The sequence below is a fragment of the Primulina eburnea genome, chromosome 1 (genome assembly GCF_022965805.1).
Source record: "Primulina eburnea isolate SZY01 chromosome 1, ASM2296580v1, whole genome shotgun sequence".
Lineage (NCBI taxonomy): Eukaryota > Viridiplantae > Streptophyta > Magnoliopsida > Lamiales > Gesneriaceae > Primulina > Primulina eburnea.
The window spans coordinates 63,429,767-63,452,568 of NC_133101.1; the positions used below are offsets into that span (position 1 = coordinate 63,429,767).

A 22,802-nucleotide genomic window follows, 5' to 3' on the forward strand; every position below is an offset into this window, starting at 1 on the left:
ACTGCTTTCACTCATGCACGTTTAAACAAACTTTCCCCCCAAGAAGTATATAAATATACTTCTCGTGATACTTGAACTCTGACTTTATAGACCAATCTTATCATTTTCCTACCACCGACTCTGTCCCCAAGCGGAGATAGCATTACCAGTTAAGACATGATGTCACTTTTTTACGACATCTCTAACTAACCAGATCAAGCAGCGCAATGTCAATAATTTAACACATAATAACTTCTTGTAATATCATATATCTCAGTATTATTCCAACTCATGCGCGTTTAACTCAACAATTTTTCACTCTAAATATAAATCAGGTCGACTCACATTTCACATATATAAATATGTATCACAAAAAACTTATTTATTTTGATTTTTGCTTATTGATAAATGTTGCATCACAAATTATAGTGGATCAATTGTGTGCTTTATGACGTGAACCTCGATATGTATAATGCGAATAATTTGTCCAAATCAGATTCCATTTAGCTTATATGCTTTAGACCGATTTGATAGGCTCCAGCGCACCATATATTTTGAAATAAAAAAGAGAGAAAGGAAAAAAAATAAAATAAAATTAATGACTAATAAGTCGATCAACTCCAAATATATTCTGACTTAAACTTAAAGTCTTCTTACAAATGACTTAAAAATGCCTTCTAATTGTTATGATAGTTTTTAAGGAATTAAGGCATTAATGTTCGAAAAACAATTTGTCTCCATTCTCCAAAAATACACACACACACACACATATATAATCACTATTAAGTTTTTAACTAAAAATTTAATCATTCCCAGAAAATATTCTGTAATCATTTTAAAATTCAACTACTCATTTCATGATTTTTCATGAAAAAACTTTTAGAGTATCGAAGTTAGACAGATATATTAAATAAGCAAGAATTGAGATCATTTATAATATTTTTTTTTTATATAAAGCATTCTTTATTTGAATCTCTCAAATATAATAATAATACTAAGTGTGTGAATTTATAATATAGATTTTGGATAAATGATAATTGTAAAAAAAATTAAAAGAAGGCTTAAAATTTATGAGAAATATTTTAAATTATTTTTATAACTCAAATCCAATGAAATCCTATTAATTTTGTAAGGATTTACTTTAGTTAGATGAAATCTCGTCATCAAATATGAACGAGTTGTTCGAATTAATCTGAAGTGGATTTCTATTTTAATCACTTTTACGAAAAAAATATTTTTTCTACAAACACTCCCTCATAAAATTGACAAAGCAGGAATCCACCTTAGATTAATTGGAACACTAGCTCGTTCATGAATTTTTATGTTATAATCACCATCAATTCCTATACTAAATTTTGCATGAAAAATCATTTTATGTAATAAAAAAACTTATTAAACATTAAAAATTTAATTTTTTTAAAAATAATACTTTTTTTAATAAAAAAAAAAAGATTAGAAATGTGCACTATACGTGCACACAAGCTAGTAGTAATAATGCAATGATATTTGCAATAATCTCTTCTGTATATATAAATAAATCCCTTCTTCAAATGCTTTTTGCTGATGTTGGAATCTTAGCTCGAATGCACCACATTCGCTACATACTATTTTTCCTCGTGAAAGCTGGATAAATTATCACCACTTTTTCTATTCTAAAATAAAATAAATATATATAATATTGCCCACGATGCATGTATAAATATATATAAAAAATTATCTTTGATATAACCATTTGAATTTGGATAAGATTTGTATACAGATAAATTTACGATAATTGTGTAATAAAAAGAATAAAGAATTAAGTGACGAAAAGTAAACAATTTGTTTTTATGTGACAAGTGGCGAAATCGGGATTTATTTTCTGTATGAATATAAATATAAATTTATAAATATTTGATGTTATTGGTTCTTTTCTAGTGAATTTGAGGGACAAAATTAATGTAAACATTAAAATGATTAGGATTTTAAAATTCTATTTTATAAGTCATAAAATTATTCTATTGTTAGTATAATATATTCCTAACAATGTAAATGAAATGATTCATTTGAATATTAGTTAACTAGTCCTTTTCCTACACTTTATTATAAAAAGGGACTTCAAAAAAGTATGGCTAAGATGATTTCCAGTCAACCACGCAACAAAAAGTTTTTTACGTAAAGGAAATAAAAAATAATAATATCAAAATAATATTCTTTATTTTTAAAAAAAGATACACGTATAATATACCTTATGAAACTGACACAAGTGTTCCATGTCGACAAAGAGTCCCTTCGTAGGCTACTGGAACACCTTTGGTCTACTCCATCTTTATCAATTTGATTACATATAGCACAAATGACACTGTTCAATTGCATCATATTACAAATATATTATAGTACGTTAGATCTCGTAGTTTTGGTAATGATAAATAATAATTTAGTGTATTAGATTAAGTTATTTTTTGTTCTTTATTAAAGGTACTCAAGTGTTTCAGTGAAATCTTTTCAGCCGGTCTTGCAATACTAATAAGTTACTGAATCGTTTTTTACGTATTAGTATGTAGAAAACTATTTAAATGCTCGTTGTATCCAATAATATCTATAAATAGTCGAGTTAACATATATTACAAGTCAAGTCAATATATCTTATAAGTATCTTATTTACTTTTTCAGAATCGTTAGTAGACTGACCATACTCAACAAATAGGATGTTTGAATATCAAAATGATTTTCACAAAAATCTACGTATAAAGTTAGTTACTTTATGCTGTTAGTAGCCATTTTCTGTTATACTTTATATATGTTTATCGCACTTGCTATATATCTATCTTCTCATTAAACAAAAAGTATGATAAAACAAGAAATGACGACGACAACAATATCTTTGCATAAAACAAGAAACGAAGACGACAACAATATTTTTGTATTAATGTTCATTCAATGAGCTACGTTTGAATGTTGAACCAGGAAAAATACATAAAATAATATATATATATATATATATATATAATATATATATATATATATTATTATATAATGCAGCTAATTGAGTGACAATTTATGTGTGTGTGTGCATATGTATATGACACGTAATCTATTCTCTACATAGGTTGAGCCATAGATGAGGAGCTAGTGGGGAAACGATGGGTGCAATCGTCCTCCTTTTTTTTCTTTTTTCTTTTTTCTTTTTTCTTTTTTAAGGCAAGGGATTATAAATAGTTATATTACTATGTTTATTTTCTTATGTAAAATTTTTTCTTGTCTACAATAAATTTTTAATATATTTTTGTCTTTTTCTGACTTTGTCTATGGGTGTATAGGTACAAGTAATACTATATGTTATGCCTTGAAACGTGTTTGATTGGCTTCTGCGACCCCTTCTCTTGTGCTAGGAGAGACCGATGAGCTCAGAAAGTAGATTCTTTCCCTCATAAAGTGGATATTGATCTAGCTTTAGAAATCCGAAAGAGAATACTTGAGTTCTCCCAATAACTAAAAAATATAACATATCTGAATTTAACTGGAGTTCGCGGAGCTGCCACATTTCTTTCTTTGGCGGGTTGGTTTTCGTCAACGAGCAAGGCCTTATCAAAATAATAGAAAAGGACGCCTTTTCTACTATTTGATCAGTACCTCGTAAGCTCATTGCTTTTGGCTTTCTATCCGAAGTGTCATAGGGATGGTCTAAGGTGAAGATTTAATAAAATAAATCTATAAATCATGTGATTAAATCCATATATCACAACACGTCAGAAATTCATGTCGAATTATCAAAAAATATAAATAAGAATAAACACTTATCGGAATTCATCGATTGAGCTAACGTTGGAATTATGGATCTTCCAAGACAACAGAGAATGATGGGAGGATGAGAGATGTCTAGCATATGTGTGTCGTATACATTCTGTGTTATTATTTGTGTCTTGAGGATCATAATTTTATATAACCTTAGCAGTCTTTAACTCATCATAGAAGACTAAATTGAGCTGGGTTTCTACACATAAGGTGGAACATACATATTTATTTAATACTTTGGAAACTCATAATTAATTAGATCACTTTATTAGGTCATTTACTAGATAAGTTGTCTATGTACAATTAATTAAATTATGTGAGCGTAAAAAATAATTCCAACACTATAGTCTTCTCAAGTATTTTTAATCGAAAAACAAAATAAACCCCTAATTATTAAGTGTTGCGTTCAAAGATTCAAGAAATTGAGTATCCACTCATCATCCACACACTAATAAAAAAAAGGTAAAGGGAAAAGAGGATAAAACATCTCTATGTTGGAATCACCTAGCCATAGCAACTACTCTTAATAATTCGATGCTACTGTGGGGGCATGCCTCACGGATCTCACCATTTTACTGTATAAATTGGCCTTTGAACTTCATGGGGTGTATAGGTTTAAATCTGACCTATCACGCAATGGGGACAAAACAAGGTAGGGAAAATACTAAATTCAAACAACTTAACAAAAAAAAAAAGGGAAATCACTTCAACATTTAACATCTACATAAATGGGAAGTGTACCTGGAATTTAGTTATAATCCTTGAAAAAATATCCTTCTTGGGCAATGGGTGGGATTATCTGAATTGACGAGGATCTTGAGAAATAAAAAGTAATCGACATATCTTCATTCGAATGACTAAAAGGGGAAAAAAACTCTTAGTTTGAAGTGCTTTTAAAAAAATTGAAACCCCACTATCCTTTAATTATTTCACAAAAACTCTCATAAATCGTTTTATTAATCATTTTTGTGTGACAAATCACTTAACACGATTCATGCAAAAATATTATTCTTAAGCTAAAAAAATTACATTTACATGTAAAGTACGTCGACCCATTTCACAAAGACTTCTTCCTTTTATTTTGAACTAATTATATATATATGGAGTCTAATGACTCAAAACAAAACAAAATCCCAAATTTAATATATAAATTGTTTTAATATTTTCCCCACATATTCGAAATTTATATATATATATATATATATATATATATATATATATATATATATATATATATATATATATATATTCTCAAACCAAGAAAAAAAAAAGAAACATATAGCGCAATTATATTGCTCGTCCTTTCATGCTTTAGTTCCTCTCCTGTTTCATGTATAAAAGGACATATCCCATATCCCACGTCTCCCATGCAAGAACAAACTAGTAAGTGAGAATAGAGAGATAATAATTAAGAAAATGAGTAAACAAAATGTGTGGGGGATGATTAGTATGAGTTTCAACAAAATTAAGCCTTATGTGGCTATGATCTCTCTTCAGTTTGGCTATGCCGGAATGTTCATCATCACACTAGTTTCTTTGAAACGTGGTTTTAGTCATTGGGTTTTGGCCGTCTATCGTCATGCAATCGCGACGCTAGTTTTCGCCCCCTTCGCCTATTTTCTTGACAAGTAAGTGTGTATAAATCTTCTTCTTAATTTTACATGTTCAGAATACGTTAAAGTTATGATTATGATCAAGTTAAACAAAAAAAAAATCATAAACAAAATAATATAGTCACGTAGAAGATCAACGTGGCTCTTTAACGAGACATTTAAAATCATATGAAATTTTACCCCTTTTTTCAATCATTAAACTTGATCACATTTCAATTTTTTATTATTAATTTTCTCCAATTCTTAGCTATCATATGTTATATTCCCAACTTGATCAGTTTGCACTATTTTTTTTCCGTTTTCAGGACAACAAGGCCTAAAATGACAAAATCAATCTTCTTGAAGATCATGGTCCTTGCTTTCTTAGAGTAACGCTCGCAACTAGCTAGCTCCTGGTTTACATGTTTACCATTTTCCTAGTTACTTTGAATCAGACTTGCATGCATATTGCTGGCATTTTTTTTATTAGTATGCATCAGAATAGTTGTCAAAGACGCGTAGTTTATCAAGATACATGGATATTAAGTAACTACGAGAGAAGCGCAAGCATGACTCGTGCTCCGCCATACCCAACCTCGCTCTCATGCGTTTGTGTTGTTCTCGAGTGGGTTAGAAACGCTTCGACTCGCTTGCAACACTACTAATAATAAAGTCACTACTGATCATGAGAAATTGATTCCAACATGTATATGTTCTAAGGATGTGTAATGGATTTGTAGTGATTAAAAAATTTAAGATGTCGATTATATTGAATATATATGATGATATCAGGCCGGTGCTGGATCAGAACTTATATTATGTTGGAGTTCAGTATGCATCGGCAACATTTGCAGCAGCTGCTACTAATGTTCTTCCTGCAGTCACCTTCATAATGGCGGTCATTTTCAAGTTAGTTTATACATACACTAATTATTATCACTTAATGCGTTTTGATCTCTGTAGTAAAATCAGGATAAAAAATTGATGAAAAATAACTTCACGGATGATTTTACAGGATGGAAAGAGTGAATCTAAAAAGGATTTCCAGTTTAGCAAAAGTGATCGGAACATTAATAACAGTGTGTGGAGCAATGGTGATGACACTCTACACAGGTCCCATTATCGACATCTTCTGGTACTCTCACGGCAGCAACCACCACAAAGCCGGCTCTGCTTCCGCGAACCAGCACTGGGCCACTGGAACAATTATGTTACTTTCTTGCATCGTGGGCTGGTCGGGTTTTTTTATCCTTCAAGTAAGTTTTCCGGCAATTTTTTTTATGATGTTCTGGCCACAAACCATAGACTCTGTTACATAATTCTCACTCGATTTTACTTTGTTTAATAAACAGAACAACACAATGAAGGATTATCCGGCTGGGCTTTCGCTTACTACTTTGATTTGTTTGATGGGGACTTTGGAAGGTGGAGTGGTGGCTGTAATAATGGAACGCCAGAAGAGAGCTTGGGTGGTTGGTTTTGATTCACGGCTTCTGGCTGCTGCATATTCGGTAAATCCACTTCATTTAACTCAAAAAATTTCCAATATTCTAAAAAAATAACCTTCATGCTGGAAAAGTCTCTCATCAGAAGGTGAGATTCCCTGCTTATTAAAATGAGGGCAGCCAACTAACGATGATACGACATGCATGATGATAGGGAATCGTATGCTCAGGAATCGCCTATTACCTGCAAGGAGTGGTGAACAAGGTACGAGGGCCCGTGTTCGTGACTGCCTTCTCTCCACTCACTATGATCATCACGGCCGTGTTGGGAGCCATTGTTCTGTCTGAGCAAATTCACCTTGGAGGTAAATCCCATAAAAGAAAATGTCACAATTTTACAAGACTAAGCATTTATTCCAAATATTATCAGTGCAACAGTAATTCACACACACATGCACAAGCTTTACGTATATAAACATTGGTTAAAATATAGTTCTTGATGCATATTTTCGTATATCCAAAATCCAACTGGAACAGGGTCGATGACCCTAAATTTTTCTGCCATTGTCATCTGAAAATTGCAGCTTAATTGGTGCCGTCATCATAATTGTGGGGCTTTACTCGGTGGTTTGGGGTAAAAGCAAAGAAAATTCAGAATCAGAATCAAAAGAATCATTGACATGCGAGGATGAAAAAGCCCATGAATTGCCTGTTGTGGCACACAAGAAAACACCAAACTATTTTCATGACAAGAACTCCTCACAGCTAGAGCACCATGAAAAGGCTTGCACAGTCTGAGTTGTATCAATTGCATGCAGCGTGGTAAAGTATTTTGTATAAATAAAATATATATTGTAACTGTTTTGATGATCAATTTTATATTAAAATTCTACTGAATATTCAAGCATTTTTTTTACATCAAACGGAATGTGGTACAAAATTGCTCTCAATATCTATAACTCAAATCATATATACAAACAATAAGACAAAAAATGGGATGATTTAATATATAAAACATGTATTTGCAAAATATTAATAATTACATAAAGTTTATCATTACGCCTGACGAGTAAAAATTCATCATCCTGTCGGTTTACAAGTAAAAACATCGAAATTTGGAGATGGTTAGTGGAGAAATTTTAGTTGATCATGTACAAGATTTGCACGATCTACAGTTACATATGTTGCTTAAAGAAAGAGGATAATTGCCTGGCTCTTTTTAAAGAGCTTTCAAGGCCAGTTTGCTCGAATGATGAACCCCAACTGCAGCAAGTCTCAAGACTGCCCGGCCTTGTTACAAGCTGCAAGAAGGAAGAACCAGTGAGTATTTGTGCTACTCTATTCAGAATATACCTCGCCACAGTTAGTCCCCAGGTAGCCATGGTATAAAACATCTTGCCAGTATGCCATATGTTTCGCATCTTCTCCACTTTATTTATAACCCCCCAATGCTTTTGTCAAGGCTGCAAATCAAAATATTCTTGAGAATTGCCACAACAATTGTTCAGATTACTAAATGAGAAGATTACATACCAGAAATGAGCATGAAAAGAGATTGCGCGTTAACGACTAGTCGCATGGTATCCATGTACTATTTTTGGCCTAGCTTGTGCATGAGAAAAAAACAGAGAATTTTTTTCCTGAGAATATATGTCATTACACTTGCATAACTTTTCACATGGCAATATTTTCTACAATAGATGATCAAGTGCCCAGAAGAAGGGTAGGAGAATAAAGTAAAAACTATACCTTTCAGTAGTTCCTGAGGGGTCAGGTTCTGCATCAAGAAAAAGTAAAATTGTGAGTTTACACTAGAGAGATGGACGGCTACCAATTTAAACTTTCTATCAGCTCATATACCAGAGCCTTTGGGTTGGCCACGATGCATCTAGCCATAAAATTTGCCACCATCTACAACATGCTCCTCGCCAACACCTATATAATTTTCATTGTCAATCCCACTCTTATACTCGGCATTGGTTGATACCATGCCCTCCACACCCACCAACTAGGCTCTTCTTGATCAGTCAGTGATCAAAACTTCAACCTTCTCCAAATCTGAATCTGATCGTGTTTCATGAAGGAAAAGATAGACCATCAATATACCAACCATCCTTATCCATGTCTCCACATGATCGTGATTCGTGTATCAAAAATAGAAATTAAGTTATCAATATAAATGCTTGGTTGGTCTACATAGTTTTATCTGAGAGATTCTACACCTTGATTTAATGAACAAATTTCTATGATAACGCTGGAAGTGGCTTATTCAAGGCACACAAGAAATGGAGAAAACCCGGTTTTTACCACAGATCCATAGCAAAATCGAAATAGAAAATTTCAAAATTCTGACTCGTTGATAATCTTGAAGGTCAAGAAAAATGACAAGAGTAGATATTTTTTTTAATGAAAAAACTTGGTACGCTTACAGCACAGTCAAGACAGCTTAAACAGCCAAATACAATACAAAATGAATAAGAAAAGCAAGGCATATTTAAAGTCATCCACAATGATCCGAAGATCTTACCCTGTTCAATGATGCTATATATATAAATTTGCAAGAGGCGACATCCTTGGATTTTTCAAGGAGGTTCTCGAGTTCATTCAGGAAACTCTCAGAATTTACAGCAGCTAAAAGCCGCCTGTGAAGCTGAATTATGTAAATGAAAACATGATGGCCTCAAATCTTCCAAGAAATTAAATTCAAGAAATAAATGAACCATGATCAATATACAAACATACAATCTAAAATTAAATTACTGAACCGAAGCAGTACCTCGAATCTTGTTCAAACTAATTTTTTTTCAAAAAAACAATTTTAATCAATGAAATACATACATCGGAAGGGAATTCCAGTAACAAGGTAGGGGAAGCAGACATCTGCTGAAGTACGTGAGATTTGTCTCAAGCAGGAGGCGGAGGCGCTGATTTTCAGAGCGCAAGTATTCCACATCAGAATATCCTTTCCCTTCGCTTCCGGGGTACAGCGGCTCCGTTACTAGGTGGTGGCGATGGTTCTGGCAGCGCTCCACGACGGTCCACGCCACGACTGCCACCTCCAACACGGTCTTCGCCCACCTATGGACACGTGTGTTTGTGTCATCAAGAAAACTCTAAATTTCCGTGTTTACCTTGTGACACAATCCTCTTTAACGCGATTTCATAATCAAATGTTAATCCGTCACTAATATATGAATTTTTTATATCAAACTAAATAATAAATTTTGATAATATTGACAACTTTTTTTTCCCAATGCAAATTTGATATAAAACTTTGAAAATTTGGGTATTAATATATGATATTTGAGTACTAAATGATTCAAATATGACATTAATATACGATTTACATAAACACTTATAATTTTTTTTTTATGAATGACAACTATTTTTTTCCATATGAAAATTAGAACAAAACATTAAATATGTAGTATTAATATACGATATTTCTGTATAAAGTCTTTCAGATCGGATACTAATATATTATTTGACCAAACAAACAAATGTTATAAGGTAAAAACTTATATGAGACGGTCTCACGGGTCATATTCGTGAGACGGATCTCTTATTTAAGTTATCCATGAAAAAATATTATTTTTTATGCTAATAGTATTACTTTTTATTGTGAATATGTGTAGGGTTGACCCAGTCTCACAGATTAAGATCATGAGACTCACTCATGTTATAAATACTGATATTAATATAGTTTTCAATTTTATAATCAGATTTTTATCTTTTCTATTATATTTAAAACAATTTGTTCTACATTATCATATATATGTTCCAGAATTTGCAATATTTTTACCAATTTTTTTCTGAAAAAATAGTTATAGGCCCAGATATTGCAATCGCAATTTTGTATAACATTCCGGTGATAAAAACTGAATATAATTTAATATGAATAAAATAATCATAGGGATATTTTTAGATATTGAACTTTTGACTCATTACCTCTCACTCATATCGGAGATCAATTATACCCATATCAGAATAACTCTGATTTACTTTTCATTTAAAATCTCTCACATAACCGTGAAGCTTACACAGTTTTTGCCATACTTTAAATCATTCTAACAATCTATATACAATATGATTATAAAACTCTTCCAATAAAAAATTGTTATCGTCCCACAACAGAAATATTTCAGCATCTTCATATATTTAAAATTTTTAACATTTTTATGGAAAAATTACATGAAAATCCATACTTTTTTTAAAAAAAATTTGAATAAACTTATTTTTCACCTTTCTTAAACTTATGTGAAACAGTCTCACGAGTCGTATTTTATGAGACAGATCTATTATTGAGATCATCCATGAAAAAATATTACTTTTTATACTAAGAATATTACTTTTAATTGTGAATATCAATAGGATTGACCCGTCTTACAAATAAAGATTCGTGAGATCGTCTCACATAAGAGCTACTCTTCTAATAAATAACAATTTGTTTTGACTTGAAGTTACTTCGATTGATGCATAAATGGAACAACCAAAGAAGCATATACCCATTTGCATTTTAAACTTTGCGCCAAAATTATATGTACTTTTCTTTTTTTAAAAGTTTTTACTTATTGGATAAGTCGATTCAGTTCATAATTAACTAAAAAATAATAAAAAAAATTTATTAGTTGAGTTGAATAAAAAATTTGTTTTATGAAATTAATCTGTGAGATAATCTCATAAATATTTTTGTGATTTATATTTAAATCGCAACGAAATCATATCATCAAAACCAAACTTAAGTAGCGAATATGATCAATAATTAAAAAAAAATAGCATTGTAAGCGAAGTCTACATGTATGTATGTACGTACGTACGATTCAAAATTTATTTTTAACTAAGAAATATAAATAATGGAGGGAAATTTACGCAACATGGTCCCCTTCCATTCCAATTCTAATACCAAATCCAAATCCAAAATAAAACAAACAATTTTCGCATACTATCTGCCTTTAAATACCCACAAAAACAAACAAATTATCAATGTCACCCAACAAATCTTTAAGCCCCCTCCTCTCCATCTTCCCAAGTTAAACCCTTCCTCTTCGTTTCTATTTAGCAAGTACGTAGAAGCTGTACACACGGGTCAACCGTGCTTGTCAACAGAGTTGCGTTTTTCTTTTCATTGGTATGTTTTTGTTGATTTTGATGTGTATAAATCGTGGATGTGTGTGAGTTTTTTTTTTTTTTTTTTTTTAAATTTTTTCTCAGTTTTTCTAGACTGGTTTTTATTTTATTTTTGGTGTGGCAGGATTTGATATATTTTCCATGTTAGCTAGGATGGAAGAGGGGGGAGGGGATGTGGAAGATGAGTTGTTTGATCTGAACAAAGAACCCGTTGAGAGAAAAAGGAAAAGGGTCGAAACTGATTCAATTGATAGTGGGCAACAAGGGTTTGATGTTTTACCTCAAGTCGTCGGGAGGGTTTTGAGGTCTAAGACAATGGCTGAGGCTGAATGTGGAAGACAAGCCATTGATTTAAAAGTAGTAAAGATAGAAGTTGAAAATGAAAGTGAGGTTTCTATGTTGCCGGAAAGGGAAAAAAAGAAGGATAGGCGTGGGAGGCCTCGAAAGATTCAAGGTAAAGATGGGGTTTCCTCATTGAAATTGAAAGAGAAGAGTGGCGTGTCTTTAAAACAGGAGAAAACAGATGAAAGCAGTAAAGGGACAAACCGAAGGTGGAAGAAAATGAAGCGTGGACGTGGAAGGCCACCAATGGTGGACACAGGGGCTGCAAGTACTGCAACTAAGAAGGAAAAGGTCGAGTGTGAGAATGATAAAGGTTCTTTCTTTAATAGGCATGAGCAAAACAATTATCATCATAAGAAAGCTGGACGTGGGAGTGGGATGAAGCGGATGAAGGCTGATCCTAATGAGTTAGGAAATGAAATTGTATGGCCAGCAAAAGGAAAGGGGGAGTGTGCTAAAGGGAAGGATATGGGTCGTAGGGAACAGAAACAGTTGGTGAGGGATCAAATTGTTGACATGCTTAAGAAAGCTGGATGGACTATTGACCTCAGGCAGAGACAACAGAGGGAGTATATGGATGCTGTTTATATAGACCGAGAAGGAAGAACTCATTGGTCAGTGACATTGGCTTACAGGAAGTTCAAGGAGAAGATTGACAGTGGTAATGCTGATTCTATAGATGTTTCATCATTCAGTCTGATCCCAGAGGAGTCGCTCAGCACTTTGTTCAGAGCCACTGAAAAAGGCAAGAAAACGAGTAAAAAGAAGAAAGGTGGTGCAAACACTATCAATAGAATTGCTGAGAAGGTGTCATCCAAAAGTAAATTATCAGACGGAGGAATCTCAAGGTCTGGTCGGGGAAGAGGGAGAACTTTGTTGGCTCGTAAGCCTGGAGTAGGGTCAGATGGTGACTATGAATTGTATGAGGGAAAGCGCACTTTGATTTCATGGATGATTGATTTGGGAACCATTCCCCTCGGTGGGAAGGTAGCGTATAAATCCCGAAGACATGGAAAGAGGTTACTTGAGGGGAGGGTTACAAAAGATGGACTTTCTTGCGATTGTTGTGGTAGCATACACACAATTCGGGACTTTGAGGCTCATGCTGGAGGAAAACATGGAAATCCATTTAATCATATATGCATGGATTCCGGTAATTCCCTTTTGCAGTGCCTCGAAAATTCCTGGAAAAAACATTTAGAAACGAACTATGTAGGATTTGTTGCCGTGGATGTGGATGGGGACGATCCAAATGATGATACATGTAACTTTTGTGGCGATGGTGGTAACTTGATCTGTTGCGACAGCTGTCCTTCAACTTTCCATCACGGCTGCTTGTGCATTGAAGTAAGAATGGCTGGCATTTTGTTTGTATTGTCCTCCATTCGTTATTAAATATTTGTCCTCCATTCGTTATTAAATATTTAATACCGTTGGAAATAGCTGCACTATGAAAGGATTTGGTGAATTGGTACTTTGCCGATTAATGCAGAGTATTTAAGAATTCTACCTTTAATTTGGTATTCAAATGCGAATGGCGCATAACTCCGAAAATAGTAACCACCTCGGAAATACACGTCAGCATAACATCTTGTGTTTCTCATCATTAATCTTAGTATAGCAACTAATCTCACACCCTTTACTTGCGTCACTCTGAGCATGCACATGAATTAACCTATATTTGCCTTAAACGTGCTATCTGCGCGTAATGTGCATTTACATTCGTGCTGTTTTAGGATGTCAGTGCGTAATTGGCGTTTGATTTAATTAAAATACAGGAGTAGATATCATTGAGGTCCTCTATCATTTGAGTTAATGACATGCCCATATTATTTTTTTCTGAAGGTTCCTTCTGGAGATTGGCACTGTATGCACTGTTCCTGCAAATTCTGTGGTAAAGGTGGTGAAACTGACTCGACGGCTGATGACAATGAGGATTCTAATGTAGCTGAGTTGTTCACTTGCCTATTATGTGAGGAAAAATGTATGCTTTTCTTATCCTTCCAAAATAGTTGAGATGTATTCTTACTTGAAACCCGATTTTACATAAATCACAAAGAATTTGACACAATATCTTGTTCTTTTGCAGTTCATGTGCACTGCACTCAAGGGAATGTTGCTGAAAATTTCGATTACAGAGACCATCCGTCTTTTTGCAGCATGGAATGCCTAAAGGTAATTGGCTATTGTAGTGTCTGAGTTGATGAGTTTTATCCATAAAAAATTGTGCACTTTTGATATTTTAATTTGCTTTGCTTGGATAATTTTTATGGTGCTATTGGTCTCAACTAATCTTAACCAGTCCAGATATTCAATGGCCGGCAAATTTCCTCTGTCACCTTAATTTTATTTTGCACTGATATGTATTGTCTTTTGCGCTCAGATTTTTGAGCACCTACAGGTTATTGGGACTAGATATGAACAAGAAGAAGGGTTTACGTATACCATTCTGCAGTGTCGTGATGAATGCATAAACGAAGACTGTACGGTTGAAGAAATCAATTCCAAGTTAGCTGTTGCTTTTACCGTTATGGATGAGTGCTTTGCGCCTATCATTGACGAGCGAAGTGGAACCAATGTGATTCGCAGTGTTGTCTACAACTGTGGGTAAATTTTCTGCATTGAATTCTTCATTAAGCAGTATTTTGTGTGTAAAGAAGCTTCTATGATGGGTTTTGCTCTGGTCATGGTTAATTGATATTTTATCTTCTGAAGTTTGCTTTTGGTTATTTCAAATTGTAGGATTTACAGCTCTTGTGCTATCACGTAAATGAGAATTGAAGTGAAACTTTATTATCTTCTTTCTATATTTCATAACGACGGCTTCTACATGATGAAGTATAATATGCTTATTTTGTGCTCTCTAGCAATTTATATAGAGCTTTCTTCTTTTCTGATCTGTTTTATCTTGTGTATATGAATATTTTTCGGTGGAAGCCAAGCACTTTAACGATTATATTTCGTCGTGGACGATAGATAATGGGACTTTTATAATTTTCTTCCTTGTTGCTGTTTCTAGGTCAAATATTAGACGGCTGGACTTTGGTGGGTTTTACACAATTGTCCTGGAGAAGGGTGATGAACTTGTTGCCGCAGCATCTATAAGGTTTTTTACATTTGAATATTTGATTATTTTTGGGTTTGTACACTGGTGCACTGGCTTAGTATTTATTTTGCCTGACAGAACAGATTTGTTGAGATTGATCTTTATTAGACACGTGTTGCATGTGTTCCACATTTATAATAAAGACCACTAGGTTGGATATTTTTCTATTAAGTTAGCTCTCTACGGATGCTGTCTGCAAGATTCATCATGATACGATAAAGGAAGAATCTACTTGTCCGACTACAATTTTTCGTTGTGCTCTCTTCTGTTTCATATGTATCTCATCAATTTTGAGTTGAAACATTTTGTCGAAAATCTTCGTCCAGTCTGGACACACCACGAAATTGAGTTGATCAGAATCTGTATTCAAATAGAAACCTTTATTTCAATAGTGTTTGAAGTCCTTTTTGTTTGGGGTTACTTTTGACATATTGATTCTCATTATAAGGCCAGTGTGGCGACGTGATCCTATTTTATGTCCTTGACTGGTTTTATGTTACTCGAGCAATTGGTGCTAACAGATTTTCTTTAACTTTCTAACTCACAGAATCCACGGGAGTCAGTTGGCAGAAATGCCTTTTATTGGAACTCGATATATGTATCGTCGTCAAGGGATGTGCAAGCGGCTCCTAAATGCAATTGAGAAGGTAGTTTCTAGTTTTTTTTAAAGTTTCTTCTCATCATTTTTTTAAATTGCTTAGCTTGTGTCCTGATTAGTAATACTGGAAAGAATATAGTGCTAATTTTAAGGTAGTGCTGTATGACGACGTTCTTATCGATCTGTTGTGGGTAATTGTATCTTTTCGTGGCTTGTAGGTAGTTTGTTGTCTTTTTATTTCACGTGAGAAATTCATCGCAGCTTCTCAACTCTCTTGGTGTTGAGAAATTGGTGATTCCTGCAATATCTGAGCTAAATGAAACGTGGACAAACAAATTTGGGTTTGTTCCCCTTGAAGAATCTAAACGAAAAGAAATGAAGTATATGAGTCTGATGGTGTTCCCGGGGATAGACATGTTACAGAAAACTGTTTTCGAGCATCGGTTCCATGAAGGACAAATGAACTCTGCAGGTATTTCCTGATAAACTTGGCCATCATCATTCTCTGCTTCATTCTATTTGTGTAATCCAAGAGTTAAATTTTCCAACGGCAAACACTAAAACACCATGTATCTGCTGCAGTCGAATCTGGTGCTGATTTACCCGATAGCGCAGCAGTTACAGGGTCCTTTGGCGTTGAAGATTTGCATCAAAACTCACTGGAGCAAAATAATGATGAGAAAACTTCAAGTCTTGACAGTTGTACGGTGAAAATTGATGGTTCCGAAAACAAAGTTGGTGCTGTTGAGTCTGGTCCTGTCAGTTCCTCCGATGAGACTAATGATTCAAAAAATGGAGTCTGTGTTAACGAGTTGCATGGTCAAGAAAGTTGTGTCAACGATCTCGATGCATCAAAATGCAGCAAATCTTTCTTAAAAGACAGTGCTAGTGCTGACTGTAAGCTTGAGGCAAAGCAATCTGACGATGGTTTTAGATTGCCATTGGTAACTGGAAGCCTGTGATCGGCCACCTTGAAATATCTAGAAGGAAATATGGAACGTTGAAAACGGGCTCATGAAATCTGGAAGAGTCGGTTGTCCTTTTGAAGTAGCTGGGTTTTTGTCATCTCTCTGCTGAAGCTTGTCTTAAAATTAACATGATCTTGGACAGGGGAATCATACCCACAGGGAATATGGATTATGTTACGGATGAGATGTATATAATTAACCAGTGTGGGATAGTTTTCAAATTTGCCTTCCTAAGAAATCGGTAAATGTGGCAAAAATTTTCCCAAATGCCTCAGTTTTTTACGCTGTTTCAATCACTTTTGCATGGGCAATCCACCTTTGAAAGCAATAGTTACAAAGATCCTCGCACGATCGGGAAATTCTAACTCCCACGAAATCAAGTTGAATTCGATAAATGCTTCCTTTTCAAAATTGAAAGAGAAAAAAAGGACGAAAGATTAATAAGATATTTGATCGTATCTCTATTTTTTTTCACTTCCAATGTCAATAACCGTTAATTTTTAAACAAAAATTAATATGAAATTAATTTCGTAAGGCTCGAACATCGAATTTTATTAGCTTTGGCTCAAACTCTACGGAAATCTACTCAAAAAACCCGAGGAAACCTGAATTAGGTAATTTAAGGCACCCGACTCCTAAAAACAAACGAGTAGTGTGTTATCAGTCAAGAAATAGTTGTGCAGATGATAGCCTATCAGGGGAACTCGTGTATTTTAGCGATGGTAAACAGGGGCGATAAAAGCTAACTGACTGAAATACCAGCAGATAACGCAATTCAGTAGCACGAGCACTTTTTAAAGAAAACAACAGGTACGCTGCAATTCAATAAATTGTAAAACTGCAGTAATAAATTGTAAGCATACAACACACAGGGAGGATTTGGTTAAAAAAACAAACAAAACGTAGCCCCAAATGTTACACCATGGCAACAGTAGAGGCTACAACGGGATGGATAGTGAAAACTTGACAAAACACAATATAAGGATGATTGGGAAACAAGACAACCGATTCATTAACGAGCAAGAACTAGAAGAACCAGATACACTTCCACTAGGTCCATTTGCAGGTGAAAATCCAAGAATGGGCACGGTAGACGATTTTGGGTTCGTACTGGGAAAACCACCAGGATTGGATGGCGAAGGTGCTGGAGTGAAAGATAAATCTGGGACGACTGTAGGCGGAGCAATAAGAGGCGGAAATTGCTGTGTTCCTGCAAGGCAAATTATGTATGCCAAGAATAAAGGGAATTGAATAGTTAATAGTAATTGTGGACTGTGGATCATGAAAAAGTTTCCATGTAAAGTCAAATGTTGAAAACACCATATTTTCTAAGAAAAAAGCATTGCTTCTCATTTAACATCTTTACCTGGGCATCTAGGTTGTAGAGCTGTAGACAACCTGCATATAACATAGAAAAAACTAGGAGTCAACTATCATTTCCTAAGAAATACAGGGTTTAATCCATCCAGCAAAATGTGTGCCGTGCTTAAGATTAGCCTGAGTCCTTGGATATCAAAGAACAACAACAATGTGACGAAGTTTGTTTTGTCAGCATCATCATTTTGATAGTCCATGGGTCGCACTGAATAAACGTATAAGCTGTGCAGAGAAAGGGAATAATGCTACAATATTAAGCTGTGCTCTTCGGCGTCTTTTTTTCCCCCAAAAAATAGATGCAGTTCGATGTTTGGATATGCTTGTTAATTCTTTTCCAATTTTTAAAATAAAGACGACGTGGAAGCATGAAAAATCACGTTTTTTGAAGTCTTGATTTCATCTTTTTACAGGTGCAAACTTGTAATAGTCCCAACTAAACATTAATTTTTTGAAGAATTATTTTCTTATAAAAACTTCTCCATCCAAATGCGCTATGACAAAAACACCAGGCGAGCTAAAAATCATCCTCATTGGGGGGACCAAGAGTAAGTTAAAAATCCATACGTCGCAGAGATGCTTCCATTAACGTAGCCACTATAATTGCAAGAAGTCACATTGCATCCAGCACTAGATTGTTGTGTGGTTATGTTTCCCAGCATAAGATTGCTATTTCTGCATTGCATGCTTGAACAAGAAACCGCTAACGAGGCTGGTGTGCAATATAAACTGCAAGAATCCCAGATAGGCATTAGGCATTGTTCAACACGACCTACTAGAACCAGATAGATAAACATAACCAATTTTTTTAACTCACTTGCGACTCCCCGGTCCACAACTGCACTGCACACAATGACTAGCAGTTATGGCATAACTCCCGTTTGGAACAACTAAGCCGTAATCTGATGCGAACTTTGGGAAACTAGACGCACAGGCTGCAAATTCATTATGTTATAGCACAAAGTATGCCACTATGTAACAGAAGAAAATGATATCATACGCTGGCATTTTTTAATCAAAATTGACACGATTTCTCCAATAAGCTGAGTCAGAAAAGGCCAAGGGACGAATCAAAATCTTCACTTTTTAAATAATACATCAAAAAACAATCTATACATCCAAAAGGAGTGAAGTTCTTTCACTTCCAGGTATTATAATCAATATCAGCATGCATTGTTATTTGTTCATTGGAATGTAGCTAAAGCTATAAAAAAATTCCACTAACAATTCATATGAAACTTGAAATTTTCCACGTTTGAGATATTATTCTATAAAGAGGAGCAATTAACTGACAATTACAATCATTAACGAAATGGGGTTCTCAGTTTTTTAAGTCCTCTCTGGGCAAGAATCTTGTAATCAGGCGTCACAAACATGATTAAACCAAACCTAATATATGATCAAAATGTGGAAAAAAAAATAGTACCAGATAATGGAATAGCAAGAATGTCACCCTCAACAATCTCCATACTCCCCAAAGCATTCACATTCATCAAATCATTCACAGTTGTCGAATACCTCCCCGCAATCCCCACCAGAGTATCCACACCTTTAACGACGTAAGACAGGTAAATCGCCGGCAAATTGTTGTCGCTGTTATCGAAACAGGTACAAGGCAGCGGGATATTAAGCTTCGTCCCGACGCTAATCACCGAAGGGTCAGACAACGAAGCGTCCGGGTTCGCCTCCTTAATCTGGTCAGCCGAGACAAGACCACCGTAAACGGCGGCTGAAATGGCGGTAAGGGTGTCGGAAGGACGCGTTTTGTAGAAAATGCCGCCGGATTTCCGAATGCCATCGATACAAGAGCAGGGGATAGGTACTTTGAGGAAGAGCTGGGAGGGCAGAATGTGATTTTCGACATCAGGGTATGATATGTCGATGGAGTTAGCCAGTAGGAGGGAGATGGGGTCCACAGCGAAGAGAGATGCTACTTCGGAGACTTTGAGGTCCGTGTAGAGAGTGTACCCGACGAGTGAGCTGCAGGTGCCGGAGTTCGAGCACGGTTCTATGGTGGATTTGGTGGAGGCGCGTGGGATTAACGCGCCAACGAGTACGAGGAAGATGAGGACTCCAAGCGTAGTGTTGAGGTCCTGAAAGGACATTTTTTTTACTGGGTCTTTTGTTTTGGGTCGGATTCTGCAGAGGGCTTGAGCTTAAAGTCTCAAATTGTAGCCCCCCGTAGATCACAATGTGTGTTCTATGGGGTGTGAGAGAGAGGGAATACGGAAGAATGGTTGAGCGAATGGGGGAAAGTGGTTTTGAAAGTGCAGAGACAGAACAAAAGCCAGAAACGAGACAAAGCACTAAACTTTTTCGAACACAAGTGTGTGTCACTATGTGAGAGAGAGAAAGAGCAAAATGTTTTAGAGAGAGAAAAGAGAATCTCTAATGCTTCGATGCATTCCAGACATCGGTCAGGTCAGCCTTTCTCGATTGCGGGGGTCAAGCATGAAACTGAAGCGTTATACAATTTTACTAATTTGCCCTCCAGATAACAATTTTTTTCTTCCCTCTTAGTAAAAAATTCCAAGAAAAAATTTAGAACGTAAGATTTGATCCCATGAGCTTTCAATAATTTACATCATTTAATTTAATAAATGATGTAGATGTAGTAGTACTTTTTACTTATTACATAGTTGAATTATATACTATGTAAAATGATATTTACATTACTAATCAGCTTCAATCGGCAAACCAAATCATCATGATAGATACAATCATAATAGTGCAAGCCATTCTACAACCTTCTTTCTCCATCGATGGACCAATTGCAAATGATATTAGGAAAATTCGATCAACATTAAGTTTTTCAAGATGTGCATTCATTCGTTCGTAAATGGATGCAAATTATAAATCACGTAAAATTTGAGGGTGTGATTCCTTTTTTTTTAAAAAAAATATGCACATTTTAACTTGCATTCATGTTAATGGAATTCGTTTTATTATTAATTTAGAAATAAATAAAAAACTTCACAAATACCTCAAATGATAAAGCATTTCCCAAATAAAAATTGAGTGAGTCCACCGGTAATGGCAGGGGCGATATGGTCATTAAATAAGTTTTTGTGGACCGTTGAACGAATTTAAAAATCAAGTGGATCCACCTTCTTCAAATCCCTACCGGAGAGATGTAAGAAGAATTTTGTTGGGCCTGGACGCAGTAATCCCAACATAAATAACACTAGGCCCAATTGTTCCTTGAGCCCAGAACCTAAATTGATTTATAAGTCATCGTGATGGATCAAGTGGACCGAACTCAATCTAGAACTTTGTCAAGGATAACCCAGTTTAAAGATTATTGGGCCGAACACCCGATATGGACTTTTCAAAACCAACTGAATTTGATAGTATTTAACTATTACTGCATATATAATTTTATATTTTAAAAATATATGTAAAAATCGAAATAATAAATAATTAAAATTACGTGGAAACATAATCGAAATAAAATCTCGAATTATTGCGAATGTGATTTATTTAGGTATAATGGCTATGGATATAGTAATAATTATTTTTTTTATGTGGGAATGATTGATTGTAGACGCGAAAAATATAATATAAATAATACAAAATGTAATATATTTTGGAGTCGTGATCTGTATAATTGAAGAGAGGGCAACAACGTAAATATGTGGAGGAATCTCGGCGTATTAAACGGGAGCAATAATTTGGGCGTACGAAATATTTCAGACCGGGGAAAAAAATTAAAAGCTCAATTCACGAGGGACCATTCTCATATTTATTATTTACAATAATAAATTGCTTGTCTCTTGAGTCGATGCATTTCATCGCTTCATTTTCTGTTTTTTGTTTTATGCTTCTGATTGCAAAACTTTCCCCTTTCACAGGTCTAAATTTACATTTCCACCCCCTCCCAATAATTCTTGTTTGTCCATTATTTATTAAATACCATTGAGTTTTTTTTCGAAATCATCGAACTCAGTATTCTTCTCGGATGTTTATGTCATTGAACCAACCACAAATGATCATGTCTTATTTTCCTAAAAGAAATTCAGGCAGTGGAAAAATTATTATTTCAGTAAATTTATAAAATAATTCACTTCTAATTCTTTATCTGAACATAATCCTCATGACTAGTCCAAGAAAAAGAACCGTCCAGAGACTATTTTGTATTGTCTCTCATATTATGATGGATGGTTATTGTTACACAAGAAGCACAGAGTGAAGAAAAGATTTGTGATGGTTACTGTTTGATTTTGTTTTCTTGGTTGTTGTCGTGATATTAATTTGTTAGTCATAAGTTGTAATGGAACTGCAAAAATGATGTCTGTTTAAAAGGTGTGCTATATATAAAACTATTTCCATGTATTTTAAGACAATGGTTGAGAAATCTTTTTATATATTGATATTCGTTCCCCTACAATGACTGATGTATGAATATGGGAAATCAGATGCCTGCCTACGTTATATATGATGACACATTATTCATGGTTTTCACTAATCTCCATGTGTATGAAACATTTATTTATACCA

At 34.6% G+C, this 22,802-nt stretch overlaps 3 protein-coding genes and 1 pseudogene across 3 annotated transcripts; 2 read left to right on the forward strand and 2 right to left on the reverse strand.

The window, feature by feature from the left end:
• The first annotated feature begins 5,108 nt into the window (after positions 1-5,108).
• LOC140840111 (WAT1-related protein At1g21890-like) lies at positions 5,109-7,705 on the forward strand. Its single transcript, XM_073207235.1, has 7 exons — positions 5,109-5,381; positions 5,672-5,734; positions 6,138-6,254; positions 6,361-6,601; positions 6,698-6,856; positions 7,005-7,154; positions 7,373-7,705. The coding sequence occupies exons 1-7, from the start codon at positions 5,170-5,172 to the stop codon at positions 7,586-7,588; spliced, it is 1,158 nt and encodes a 385-aa protein (XP_073063336.1). The 5' UTR covers positions 5,109-5,169; the 3' UTR covers positions 7,589-7,705.
• Positions 7,706-7,839: 134 nt separating this feature from the next.
• Positions 7,840-10,993, reverse strand: LOC140809502 (uncharacterized; annotated as a pseudogene).
• A 755-nt stretch (positions 10,994-11,748) lies between these two features.
• Positions 11,749-17,224, forward strand: LOC140840117 (uncharacterized). The gene is made up of 9 exons (XM_073207248.1): positions 11,749-11,918; positions 12,070-13,606; positions 14,105-14,243; positions 14,349-14,434; positions 14,643-14,866; positions 15,279-15,365; positions 15,913-16,012; positions 16,225-16,435; positions 16,546-17,224. The coding sequence occupies exons 2-9, from the start codon at positions 12,071-12,073 to the stop codon at positions 16,923-16,925; spliced, it is 2,763 nt and encodes a 920-aa protein (XP_073063349.1). The 5' UTR covers positions 11,749-11,918; position 12,070; the 3' UTR covers positions 16,926-17,224.
• Positions 17,225-17,757: 533 nt separating this feature from the next.
• On the reverse strand, positions 17,758-20,718 carry LOC140840126 (lysM domain-containing GPI-anchored protein 1-like). The gene is made up of 5 exons (XM_073207259.1): positions 19,732-20,718; positions 19,123-19,240; positions 18,873-19,034; positions 18,298-18,329; positions 17,758-18,141 (listed from the first exon to the last, which is right to left on the reverse strand). Exons 1-5 carry the CDS (start codon positions 20,408-20,410, stop codon positions 17,870-17,872), a joined length of 1,263 nt encoding a protein of 420 aa, XP_073063360.1. The 5' UTR covers positions 20,411-20,718; the 3' UTR covers positions 17,758-17,869.
• Positions 20,719-22,802: the final 2,084 nt, after the last annotated feature.

Excerpts from the sequence above, each read along its gene's own strand:
- LOC140840111 (XM_073207235.1), top strand. The coding sequence starts at position 5,170 with ATGAGTAAACAAAATGTGTGGGGGATGATTAGTATGAGTTTCAACAAA. Across the intron at positions 5,735-6,137 it reads ATGGTCCTTGCTTTCTTAGA|GCCGGTGCTGGATCAGAACT; the intron begins GTAACGCTCGCA and ends TGATGATATCAG. Across the intron at positions 6,857-7,004 it reads TTCTGGCTGCTGCATATTCG|GGAATCGTATGCTCAGGAAT; the intron begins GTAAATCCACTT and ends GCATGATGATAG.
- LOC140840117 (XM_073207248.1), top strand. The coding sequence starts at position 12,071 with ATGGAAGAGGGGGGAGGGGATGTGGAAGATGAGTTGTTTGATCTGAAC. Across the intron at positions 16,013-16,224 it reads TCCTAAATGCAATTGAGAAG|CTTCTCAACTCTCTTGGTGT; the intron begins GTAGTTTCTAGT and ends AATTCATCGCAG. Across the intron at positions 16,436-16,545 it reads AGGACAAATGAACTCTGCAG|TCGAATCTGGTGCTGATTTA; the intron begins GTATTTCCTGAT and ends TATCTGCTGCAG.
- LOC140840126 (XM_073207259.1), bottom strand. The coding sequence starts at position 20,410 with ATGTCCTTTCAGGACCTCAACACTACGCTTGGAGTCCTCATCTTCCTC. Across the intron at positions 19,241-19,731 it reads TCTTGCTATTCCATTATCTG|CCTGTGCGTCTAGTTTCCCA; the intron begins GTACTATTTTTT and ends ATGAATTTGCAG. Across the intron at positions 18,330-18,872 it reads AATGGAAGCATCTCTGCGAC|GTTGTCTACAGCTCTACAAC; the intron begins GTATGGATTTTT and ends TGTTATATGCAG.